Below are 12,284 nucleotides of genomic sequence, written 5' to 3' on the forward strand. Positions count from 1 at the left end.
AAAGAGCACAACCTGACTTTCAGATCCCAGGCTGCGTGTGCAGTGCTGCCAGCTAAAGAAAATACAGACTTAGTCTTTTCTTTTTTTCTGCCCCCCTTCCAAAAAAACTCAACAACATTTGGAACTAGAGAAAATTGATGTGGAAACTTGCTAGAAGACAATAAACATGAAAATTCATTATGAATTTTTACAGGGTTCTTTTTCACAGAATTTTAAGTGAGCAGCAATAGGTGTAGAATGGGGAATGTATTTTTAATTCTTTCCCTAGCTGTTGATGCTGCAGAGGGTTGGAGATACTGCAGTACCTGCACTGCTCAGTGACTTCCTAGGCTGTAGAAATTCGAGGGTTTTTCTCATTGCATCAGGGCCAGCCTGTGTTCCCTAAACAGGTATTGGAACTACATTTCTCATTCGCTATGCATGTGTTCAGTTAGGCAGGAAAATGAATCGAGAGCCGCCGGGTACAGAGCATCACTGTACATGGCATCTGAAGTGTAACGCAACCTCAGTGCACCCTGCTGCGTTGGCCGTTTTGGTCTTTATGATCAGAAATCTCTACTTCAACCCCGGGGAAGGCTCGCTATGTGCAGCAGTCTCAGGTTCTGCAGAGTCCCAGCTCCCCAACAATGGGAGATTTGTTATTTGTATCATTTTGTCCTTTCTTCTCCTTTGTTGATACGCCTTGGACTCGGCACTGAAAGCAGAACCACGCAGGGACAGTGCTGGGGACTTGGCACTGCTCGTTAGGTTGAGTTAAAGCCTGTCCACATTTGTCTTTGTTTTTTCCCTTCTGTTCTAGGGTTTACCTGGCCCCATAGGGGAAGCTGGTCCAAAAGGCAGTCGGGTAAGCAGCCTTTCATTTGTTTTTTCTCTACTTGTTTTTACCAAAGGCTTCTCAAGAAACTTTATGCTTAATTTTGCAATCCTGAGACTACTTCCTTTAATTTCTTGGATTCGGGGGATTTGAACTGCGTACTGCTTGTTTATTGAAGCACTGCTAAATTTTTTAAATTAAACATGGAATGTACTAAGATCAAAGTTCACCAGTAGTGCTGATGATACAAACTCAACCCCTTCAGAGCTCACATTGCAGGAGAGGAAAGAATGGCATACAAATTCCTACCAAAGACCAAAGCCTGGACTTTCTGCAAGCCCCATCTCCCAAAGGCCTCTTTAGTTTCAATAAGTGTGGTTCAGCGGTCTTCGACCATGCTAAATATGGGCTCTTTTGGGTATAGTCCTGGGTTTGGGAGTGATTTATATCATTATGCAGAATAGCAAGCCAGCATCTTGAAGCCATGTGCAAATACAAACATTAATATCTCTGTTCTGCCTGGGTTTGCTCACCAAATTGAATTGTTGGGGGTTCATTCTCACTGCAAAGGATTTTTTTCTTTTTTTACCACCAATTAAGGCTCTCGTTAATCTCATTTTGTTCTTTTCCTGCAATTATAAATTCACAATGAGATTCAGAGCCAATAAAATCCCTCCTTTCTCTAACACGTGATACTTTCTCTAAATGCCGTAAATTCAACCAGCTGGCTTTCATCACTAGGAAAACTGCAAGGAATAAACAAATGCTGACCCTGTAGCTAGCTGTATTCCCGAGCTGGGAAGGGAGATGGCATGTTGAATGTCCTGCAGGAGGGAGGAAGATCTGAGATAGCACAGCTTGCTCACCTCACTTCTGCAAGTGCTAAAGTTTTCCCTGGTGCATCTGTTTCACTGGCCTAACCAGGACCTCGCGTAATTATCATGTGATAGGTGTGCAGAATGTAAAACTTGAAAATTACTTTCTGCTTTGCACCCTGGAGTGCTGAGGACTGAAATATTTATAGCTACCCAAGAAAGCCATTTCTCAGTTCAACTGCAGGCAATCAGAATGGGGTACTAAGGTGAGATATCTGCATTTTGTGGGTTGAGGGAGCCGGCTGTGAACTCTCCTCCACCTCACCCCCCCACCTCTATTTTTTCTTCTGCAGGAGGTAGTTCAGCAGTTACATGGTTTGTCGTGGGGTTCAGGAGGAAAAGGCAGACGATATCATGTTAACGTGGCCGTATTTCCCGGCTAGGTGTCATCTCTAAAGGAAGCGCAACCGAAAGGGAGCGATGGACTGGTGAAAAAATTTGGTGGGGTTGACAGTAAGAGATTTAGTGATGATGGGGAAAGAAAGATGAGAGAAAATCAGTGTTAACACTTGGCTCTTGTAACACCGAGGTGCCACTGAGGGGGCTCCCTGCTGAAATTCACTTCCTCTTGATTCTGCATGTTTGGCACAAATTAGTCCTTTGCAAAGGACCAGCACACAAGGTAACTTTGTACTAACTGCTGAGCAAAGAGGATTAAACACAAGGCTTCGATTGTTGCAAAGGAAGGGAAATGTAGCATTTGTGTCCTGTCTGAGCAGGCTCCCAAGGCGGTAGAGAAACGTCCCATACTGGAAAATGTGCTGCCTGCCGAGGACTGTGAAAGGAGCACATTTTGTGAAACACGTTGGTGCAAAAGAGGCTTCTTTGCAGTTGGGTTTCAGAGGATCTGTACGTATGTGCAAGCTGAGCCTTGGACACCAATCCTAAGAGCCTGACATGGGCACGCTCAGCCTCTTCCTGCCCCGGCATGGCCCTTGGTGCTCGGGTTGGCAAAGTGTTTGCAAAAGGTCTTGGTGGTGCAACAGAGTTTGCAGAACCATAGCTGATTTGCTCCTCTCTCAGCAATGGGGCGGTGAGCAACTTTGCTGGCCAGGGGAAGGTGGTGTTTGCATGAGAAGGAGCCTCGGTGTGCAACTACTGCGTGACATAAACATAGAGGGATTGGTACAACAGGCCGTTTTCACAGCACAGTTGGGAATGAGAGCCAGAGGCAGAGAAAGAGCCCTTGGAGAGAGGAAAGGAGATGTAGACATGTGCATTACTTTTGCTGTCACTCTTGCTAACCTTGAACCAAGCTCCGTTTCCCTCAGGTACACTCAGAGCCAGCCCAGGTAAGGTTTCTTCTTGCTGGCCTTTTCCTGCCCGGAGTCCTCATGATCCCTGGTGTGAGGGTATGTGCCCTTGGACTACATCGTGGAAGCCAGCACCATGCAGTCCATGGGCATATACACTTGCCTCAAGGTTTATTTCATCACGGCTGCCATTGACCAACGCTGGAGGATGCTCTGCTCTTCAGGAAAGACAGACTGAGTGACTGCTAATGGAGAAATGTAGTTGACTACTTGTTTCCTCTTTTCTTTAGGGATATATTGGTCTCCCAGGATTATTTGGACTACCAGGGGCTGATGGAGAACGAGTGAGTATTTTGTGAAGAAGGCCTTGATGTGTTGGTTTTTTTAATACAGTTCTTCAGAGCCTGTTGTAACCTTCTCTATCCCTTGTTCCTGAGGAAAGAGGCGAGCATGTCTAATGTTTAACCATGCCTTCTCGAACCTGTTTCTGCCTTTGCATGAAGACCTGTGTCCCTGTATGATGTTGATATGCAGCTCAGGAAAATCTAGGCTTCAGACAGGGTCATCAGACCCCACTGTTGAGTAGGGAGGAGTTTTTGTGTATTTTCCTTCACTGGAAACCTTCCTTCCTCCTCCCCCTTAACAGTTCATCTTAATGGGATGGGCCTGGGGGGAGAATGTACATGGAAATTCCTTGCTCCCACAGGAGCTGACTTCCCAGCCACAGTGTTCCAGTATTTTGGGTGTCCAGGTGGAGGTGTCTGGAAAGAGCCTGGCTCTTGGAAGGGACTTTCTGACAATGGCTTTCATTCCAGTTGCATTGAGCTGGGCAGTCAAGACTGGGGCCTGTGGATGGGCAGCTGGGGGTGCTGTTCCTGTGTGTCCCTCCTTCTCCCCATCCTTTCCATTGTGCCTTCTCCAAACCCATGTGTTCAGAGCTTTGCAGGACCTCCCTTGCTTTTTGCTCTTCTCCCCCGTGTCCCCCCACCTGCCTGAACTCTACCCATCCAAGGGCTCCCTCTTCCCACTGCAAGAGCTCCTAAGGAAGGTCGCTGTAAGATGAAGACTGTTTTATTCCAGCTTTTTCTCCCTCGAATGCAAGCTCCAGAAACAAGGGAGGCCCCGGGAGGGTGTGGGAGTGAGTGTGCCTGCCTGGGAGGGGACTGCCCTGCACTCTAGAGTCACTGATTTAATGCTTGTATAACTAAATAAGAAACATAAACAGAAGTTCTCCAGCGAGTGCCTTGGCGGTGGCCTTCATTCAGTTCCAGACCAGTAGCTTAATGACTGCTCCTGCTAAGCACAGCTTCAGCCTGTTGCCCTGGGTGTGGATGCTGCCTGCGTGTGTCCTCAGGGAGGGCCGTAGTTAGTGGGTGAAGGTTAATTGTCTTCTGCTCTCGCAGCTGACTGCAAGTAGCTGACATTTTGATTCCTGAACAATGCCGCAGTCATTAGCCTGTTTTACATTCCCCTTTCTCTTCTAGTTTTGTTTTGTATTGTTGGTTGGCTGTTTGCTTTCTCAACCAGACCTATTATTTTTTTTTCTCTGTGTGTTTTCCTTGCAGGGGATCCCTGGCGTTCCTGGGAAGAGGGGCAAGATGGGTAGGCCGGTAAAGTTTTTCCTCGTCTATTATGCAGACCTTGTTGAATGAAACTGGAAACAAAACATCTGGCTTTTGGCTGGGTCCCTTCATATCTTTTGATGGGAACTAAATGGGGAGATCGAACAGACCTTTCCATGTCTCTTCTCAAGCAGGAAGAAAACTGAAGCTACAAATATTGTTCTCTTCCTTTCTTTCATGCTCTGCCCACTTCACAGGCATTTTTGTTCTTTTTCGCACAGTCTCCATGCTCCCTTGGATCCTACACTTCTCAGATTCTCTTCTGCAATGTCCTCCCTCTGGCCAGCCTCTTCCCTGAATGCACTTTTTAATTCCGTGCCGTGATTGCAGCATCCCTGGTGTCTGCGCTCGCTCCATCACATTTACTGCTCTGTGCTCCATCACCTCTGCTTCTGTTTTGCTGTGATTCTCTCCAGCCCTTGTACCATCCCAGTTTGTATAATGCAAGTGCGCTTTTGTATAGAAACCTTTTTGTCCTTGGTGGTGGTACAGAGTTAAAGCAGTAACAGATCAGATGAAGACATGGTTGAGGAGCAAGGAGACCAGGTGGGTTGGAGAGCTTGGCCAGGAGGAAGAGGTGTTTGTAGGTAGGGCTGAATACAAGGTGGAAACTGAGAGCTGCGTAGAAGAAGGGGGATTGTGCTGACTGTAGCAAAAAGCAAAATAGAAGCAGGTGGGGAACGTACTGAAATGAGTAGAGGAAGCAGGGAAAGGGCACGAAGGAAAGCCTTTCCCACATCAGCCTCCTTCCAAGCAATTCTGCGGGCTTCCTTTAGCAAAGTGTATACAGGTCCAGGAGCCAGCGGAGAGATCAGGCACATTTGTACTCTGGTGTGTCTCATTGCTTCTGCACCTTGTCCTGCATGTTAGCCTGAGCTTCTCTCGATCTCCTGACATCATTGCACTCACAGGCTCCTTGTAAAATGTCCACTCACCCACACACGGAAAAATCCAGCGCTTTCCCCTTGTCACCCTTGCATGCGAATGCGTGCTTTCCAGGAGTCCCACGCCTACCGCTTGCTGGTGTTCTTACAGTCAAAGCCACGCAAACATCCCGACAGTGCCACATTCATCCTGGCTGGCTGTTCTGTCCCTGGGATGGGAGGGAGGTTGAGCAGATTATTTTGAGGGGGGGTGGTGGAAATTTGTACCAGATCTTATGGTTTTGTAAGCCTCTGGTTGCACCAGAAATCTCTGTGATGAATAATTGCAGAGCCAGTTGATGTAACGATGACTCATTGACCAGAGTAAAACAAACAAAGCAACTGTCGTTAGGTACAGGGTTTCTGCTCTCTGCCTTGTTTCTGCACAGAGTATGCTGGAGGCTCAAAGCGTTCCAGCTGTTGTTTGGCTAGCATTTGTAATCTTCCAGGCAAGAGTTCTTGTCTGGCGGTCACTGTTACAAACAAGGGGCTCCCCTGAGATCAGCGGGGAATCTCTCAACCGTGGAGGCATTTAGGCTGGGATCTAGAGAAGGGATTAAACGGCTGCGCGTGAGCATCTTTGTTCTACTCGGCTCTTTCAGAGAGTTTTGGCTCCATCCCCGCTTCATGATACCGGTTTTAATAAGAAATCTTGAATGGACCAATGCTGATGATTTGTACTTCCGAGCGTGAACAAAAAGATTAAGTGACATCCAGAGTTATTCAGGAAGTCACTGGGAGAATGGAAAGTAGGAACCAGCTGACCTGGTTCCCTTCCCAACACTTATCTCCTGGCCTCTGCTGTCTCTGGTAGTGAGCCTGCTGTGATTTTTCTGGCCTCTCGCATCCCCGTGCTGCTAGGTTTGCTGGCACGGCTACTGTTCCTGTTCTGTTTCAATGTTGTCATTGCAATGGAGAGCTCTTGGAAGCCCTTATTAGCTACCATCCAAAGCTGGTAAATGCTCTGCAGAGAGGGAAGGAGTTGGTATCAAATACATTTCTACCTAGTTTTGTTCGGGATGAGAGACAGCAACGGATTAAGTGTTCGGCAGAGGAGGAGCAGGGGTCTGGGGGAGTTTGCACGTGACACCGTGGGCCTCTGAGAATGATGTAAGAGGGAATGATTAAAATAGAAGAGCTGGACATGAGTCAGATCTTGAAACCCTTCCAGGGAAGTTAATTTTTGCAGAGCTGTGAGGGACACGGTGAATCTGTCGTGGAAACAGCTGACTCCACCTCCCACTCTACTCTCCCCGCAGTGCATCAGCGACATAGGAGGCAAGCGCATTTCTGACATATGGGCCCTGGCGAACTCTTGAGCAAGGAGAGGGTTGGGGTGGGCTAGAGGGAGAATTATGGTTAAAGTGCAGCGCACTAGGGAGGCTGAAATAACATGAGTCTGTACATCTCTGGATCTGCGGCCTGGTTTAGCGGTAGGCTGGAGGCCTGGAGCTGAAGCGGCCAATTGCTTAAACCTTCAGTCTTGCCAATGCAGTGGCTGAGAAGAATGGCTTTTTATGGTGTTTGTGTGGATTTTTATGGTGTTGAGTTGAGTAGCTGGCAAAAAAAAAAAAAAAAAAAGGATAAAAAAAGCCCCATTGCTGTGAGGGCAGCAGGGCTGTGGTCTGCACCGAGCTGGGGGGAAGGAACGAGAGAAGCTGTTGTTACCCTTTATCTTGGCATGCAGAGGCAAGGTATCAGTCCTAGTTCATCTTTAGAAAGGAGATGTACTGTCACTGAAGGAGGTAACCCACGGGAAGAGGAGATATAGCGAGGAGACAGCTTCCAGAAGCACAAAGCTGAAAGTGATAAGAGTTTCTTATGGGAGATGGGTAGCTACAATCAGAAATGTCTGCCCTGCAGATTATATTAAACTTCAAATAGAGTGTAATATTTTGAGAAGATCTCAAGCCCTGTTGAAGAAAGAGACTTAAAGGCGAACTTTCAGGAAATACATCCAAAGAGCTTTGAGCTCTTTTTTTTCATCTTCGGTATTGATGTATGCTTGTATCTCTTTTTTCACATAAGAGTATCAATACTGCGCTAGCTGCACTATTTATGCCTGATTTTTGCTTACGATGTGTTTAATTAGTAGTATTACTTTAAAGGAGATAGGAAGGAAGGAGCAAAGTTTAGTTCCAAGACATACTAATTCCTGGGTTTGTCTGAGGTCTGTTCACAATTTAGCCAAACACAGCTGTGGTTTCTTTATATTTTTCTGAGAACCTGTTGGTGCTGCTGGTCCCATGCCTGGAGCTCAGTTGAACGCTCACAGCCTCGCCGTGTGAGGTGCCATGCAAACACCTTGTGAAAGAGAAGCCCTGGCCCAAAGGGTCCATCAGGTTGGATTACAGAGCAGCACAGGACCATCCCCAGGGCTGGGAGGTTTGGGTGATGGTAGCGTGAGCTAATCATTAATGCCACAAGCAGGCGTTTCGGCTTCCCTGCCTGTCAAGCTGTGCTCATCATTACTGTTCTTTTTTTTTTGTCCTCCTGTAGCTCATGTTTGTGAGCGATACGCAGCTGCGTCCCACCAGCTGTCGGGTGGCGTGATGGGGGTTTCTGTCCGCCGGCCAACCCCAGGCCAGGGAGGCAAATGCCTCCTGACAGCACAGGCTCTGCCATCAGGCTTTGCGCAACCTTTGGCAAGTGCCAACGTGTTGCTGAAGTGCTGCTCCGAGGAGATGGCTTGACAGGTGGAGTAGACTGTGTAAGTAGCAGGCGCAGAGGGAGGGTTTGCACTCCTCAGGATGCTGACGCCTCTGCCTGTGAGAGTGGCTGGAGTCTGCCAAGGCAAGGTGGGGAGACGCTGCGTTGCTTGGTGACTGCACAGGAGGGGGAAGAGGGTACGGGACCTGGTTTCTCCCCATGGCGTGCAACTTCAGACAAGCTGTTTGGGTGTTCTTGGCTTTGTGCAAGGCAGGGACGACACGCTCAGCAATCCTTTGAGCTCAGTAGCTGAAACTTAGCAGGTAAATGCCAAGGATTACTGCTCAGGTGTCAAGGAAGAGGTGCTATAAAGTGGCATGTGGATTTTAAGTATTGGGGATCAGTGCATAGGCGAGTCTAGAAGTCTCCCTTCCCTCTGCCTGCCAGCCACAGCGTGGAGGTTGAGAGCGCCAGCGGTGATCTGGCAAGCCACTCTAACGTAGCCTCCGTATTTGCTGTGAGCATCAATGTGGCGGCAAGCTGCCGAAGCTGGCGTCCGTTTTCCATGAGCTGACCACAGGCGGGGTCCCCCTTGCCAGCTCTCAGCTTGTAACGCAGCGGCGCCTTCTTGCCAGGCTGTTTCTCACGTCTGCTGTCTTCTTCCATGTTGACACATAAAGTTAATGTGTTACCTCCTGCCTCTAGTGAACACCAATAGATTCTTTTTGTCTTTATCTGCTAAGTTGTTAGAAGTGCATGCGATACCCCTGCACTCCCCACCAGTACGGGTAGGCTCTTGCATCATAGGAAAAGGCGTTGCCTTGTGGGAGACGCTAGATAGCAAAAAGCAGGGCTGCCTTTGAGTTAGGAAGGTTTTGTTTTACAGCGTCCCTCGACCTTTTGATATACAGCTAAGATAACTTAGTGGTGAACGTAAGTGCACGGGGCTTTGCCAAGTTACACAGTCTCAGCTGTTGTCCATGCAAACAATGGGGAAAAATGTTTTGCCATGTGTCTGGAAAGGCTGGCATAACCGCAAATTACTGAGAAAACAAATTTTGCTGCTCTCTGTAGGGACTAAGACGATAAACAACTCCTCTCTTCTTGCTCCAATCTTTTCTCTGCTTTGGATGCAGCTGAGGTCCTTCCTTGCCTTTGAAGTCAACCAGGCCAGAGTCTCCTGCACACAAATTGAGATTTGGGAAACCGGTAACAGCATTTTGAAGTAATTCTTCTTTAACAAATAATTGCCAAACTCCACTTGACTTGAATGGGCTCCCTGGGGATGCAAAGAGGCAGCACATGTGGCTTTTCTCTTAAGAAACATGACTTAGGTAGACACCCGAAGAGCTCTCACCTACAGCACTGAATACCATGGTTCACGTGGGCTGCTAAGGGTCCAGCCATGTCTCTTTTGTCACTGAGATCTTGTTACCTACCAAAAAAAGAGGAGCAAGAATGGAGCTGTTACTTCTATTTAAAGACTTAGAAACATTTTAAAGAAATATTGGAATTAAAATTGAAAAATTTCTAAAGATGTAGGGATAAACTTTGGTTTCCCTCCTAGCTAGGTGGTAGTTCAGTGTGTTGGTCCACAAGCCATTTGCTAAGGTTTGAAAGAAACAGGGATGATTTTTTAACTGATCCTAAATGATGTTATCAGTATATATCCTCAGAAAATAAATATTTGCTCTTCCACATAGCTTTAGTGCTTAGGCCTGCTTTATCTGAGCACTTGGTGAACTCATCCTCCAACCCATAAAGTGTTCCTTCCCAGCTGGTGTCCCAGTTCAGGTTCAGCTGTGGGTCCTGGACCTATAGAGATGTACTTCCAGATGTGACCAGCTAAAGTTAGTGGAGAAACACGCAGGCTGAGGACCTGTGTGTACAGGGAGATTCGCAAGATGAGCTGCAGGAAGGAGCACAGGTGGCCTGTAGGAATCGATGGGCAGGACTTGGGTAGCTCTCTGTCTTGTGCCGATACCCCAGCATAAGCACCAAAAAGTTTGGCGCCTTCTTCAGGAACTGATTAATTTAGAAAAAAAAAAATATGTTTTTAATCATTCTGTTTGCATGAAAAGTGGAAGTCCTGAAAATTAGTAATCTACAAAACTCCTCAGTTACTGAGAGCATTTTAGCCCATGAATTGGATTTTTCCCGTTAGCCGTCTAAGTCAATTCTTTGATATAATTTTTCTTAACCTGAATTTTTAAAATAGGTTTGGTTTGAGCAATCAGTGACTCTTTAATGCTTAAGTTGGACACAGAAACTGGGCAGCCAGTCTCTCCTCCCCTCTGGGCCTGGTTCACCACTCTGAAATGCAGGCACGAGCCCAGAGCAAATGTCACCATCTGGTTTTGGCCAGAGTTGTGTTCTGCATGTCTGGAGTTTCCCAAATCTCTGTGGTGAGGTGCTTGAGTGGTTACTTGTCACTCTGATATCAGCACGTGTCCCTGTGTTCGTGATTACATCATCCAAATAACCTGGCAAGGTGGTCAATATTAGCATGTATTTCATTTTTTTTAAAGAATGGGCAAAACAAAGTACAGAGAAAAGGGTTTGAAAGGTGCCAAGGCCCATAACTTCTGCTGAAAGAAAAGTGACGAACCCAAAGATGGTTTGTTTCCAAAATCTCCCTAAGTGACCTGCCCATTGTCATTCAAAAAGCTCACGAAGAATTGAACCAAGGTCTCCTAAACACAAGAGCATCTTTCTTCCTTCAGGGAAATGTTCATTCACAAACCAGATCCAAGTCCAAAAATTATTTTCGTTAGAAATTCCAAGAAAAAAATAATGCAACTATCACTTTTAATAGTTGAAAACATTTTGATCGCCAAAGCAGCTTGACTGTCTTAAATAGGAGGCTGCTTGATTTGGAAATCTTGGCCATAAATAATTAGGATTGTTGGCAGAATCAGTGCTTTTCAGCATTAGGTAATTGGGTCTGTGTAATCTGCGCTCTGTTAGAGCCCCGCAGACCTGGGAAGAGATCATACACATGTGCAAAGGGAGCACAGCAGATGGTCGAGAGGGCGGAGGGGCTGTCAGCTAACATCAGTGATGTTTCGCTGAAGGGGCTTCAGGGGATTTTTTGCTCGTGTTCAGGTGGAACTGGCTGCCCTGGAGGGATAGTTATGTTTAAAAGCGCCATGAAATCTTTATCCAAAGAGGATGTGACACAGAGCTGTGAAGGGAGAGCGAGCAAACCTCCCTTTTGGGTGACAGAGGAGCAGAACTGCAGCAGGACCGCCGGTCCCGTACCCAGCTGAGGGTGGCATCTCCCTTCTTTGCAGGCGTGAAAGCGTCACAGTCACGGGTCTAGACTGAGCAGAAGGCAAAGGCTCCTGCATAGCTGTGTGAATTGAAGCTAGCGAGCAGGCGCGCCGGGAGCACAGGGTTTGCCAGGATCCCTTTAGGGTGACTCTGGCCGCCCTAGGAACCAGCGCTGGGTCTGGGCCAGCCCGCTTGCCTTCGTGCCCACCTGTGGAGGGGCTCACGTCTGCTCTCTGCACCAAGAATGCTCTCAGAGGCGTGAGCTGCCAACATAAGCTACACTTGTTTATTTTATTCTCCTTCTTTTTTCCAGTGAATGCCTTCTCTCACCCTCAGCCCTGCTCCCCCACCACCTTTTTTTTTTTTTTTTTTTTTTTTCTTTAAATTGTTTGACTTGCGAGCTCCATCCCTGGGGAGACTCCTGGGCAGAGATTCACCTGGCCGGAGCCAACTGGCAAATAAAGTCTTTCGCAGACAAGACAAGGAGGGCTGGTTGGTTTTGAGCAGTTTCACCTTCAGCCAACAGGAAAATAAAATCCTATTTTTGGAGAAGGATTCTGTTGGCGTGAAGACCTGCCAGGATTCCTCGGAGCAGCAGCTGCCAGACTGCCTCCCTTACTCCATCAGGGAAAGTGTTTTAAACTGAATCAGATGTTGTATACATACAACACACCCACCCACATGCGCACACCTGAAAAGGCCTTGGGGAAGCAAAGGACCCGGTGCGTCTCCCCGCTCTCTGCTTCCCTGAGGACAGCTGCTTCCAGGGACGAGGGACAAGAAGTGCTCAGACCAGGAGCAGCCCTTTGGCTGCCAACAGCAAGAAAGGGCAGGCTGCTCTGTTTGTTTTAAGCAGAGGAGAAAGGAAGGGGAGG

At 47.5% G+C, this 12,284-nt stretch overlaps 1 protein-coding gene across 1 annotated transcript in view; it reads left to right on the forward strand.

The window, feature by feature from the left end:
- LOC129215463 (collagen alpha-1(XXVII) chain-like) overlaps positions 1 to 12,284 on the forward strand; it is a 162,588-nt gene that overhangs the window by 50,273 nt on the left and 100,031 nt on the right. Inside the window, exons 11-13 of the mRNA XM_054848650.1 lie at positions 800 to 844; positions 3,233 to 3,286; positions 4,508 to 4,552. Of these exons, the coding sequence (XP_054704625.1) occupies positions 800 to 844; positions 3,233 to 3,286; positions 4,508 to 4,552 (144 nt within the window). The remainder of the gene's footprint in view (positions 1 to 799; positions 845 to 3,232; positions 3,287 to 4,507; positions 4,553 to 12,284) is intronic.

The sequence above is a fragment of the Grus americana genome, chromosome 20, assembly GCF_028858705.1.
Source record: "Grus americana isolate bGruAme1 chromosome 20, bGruAme1.mat, whole genome shotgun sequence".
In the NCBI taxonomy this organism is placed as follows: domain Eukaryota; kingdom Metazoa; phylum Chordata; class Aves; order Gruiformes; family Gruidae; genus Grus; species Grus americana.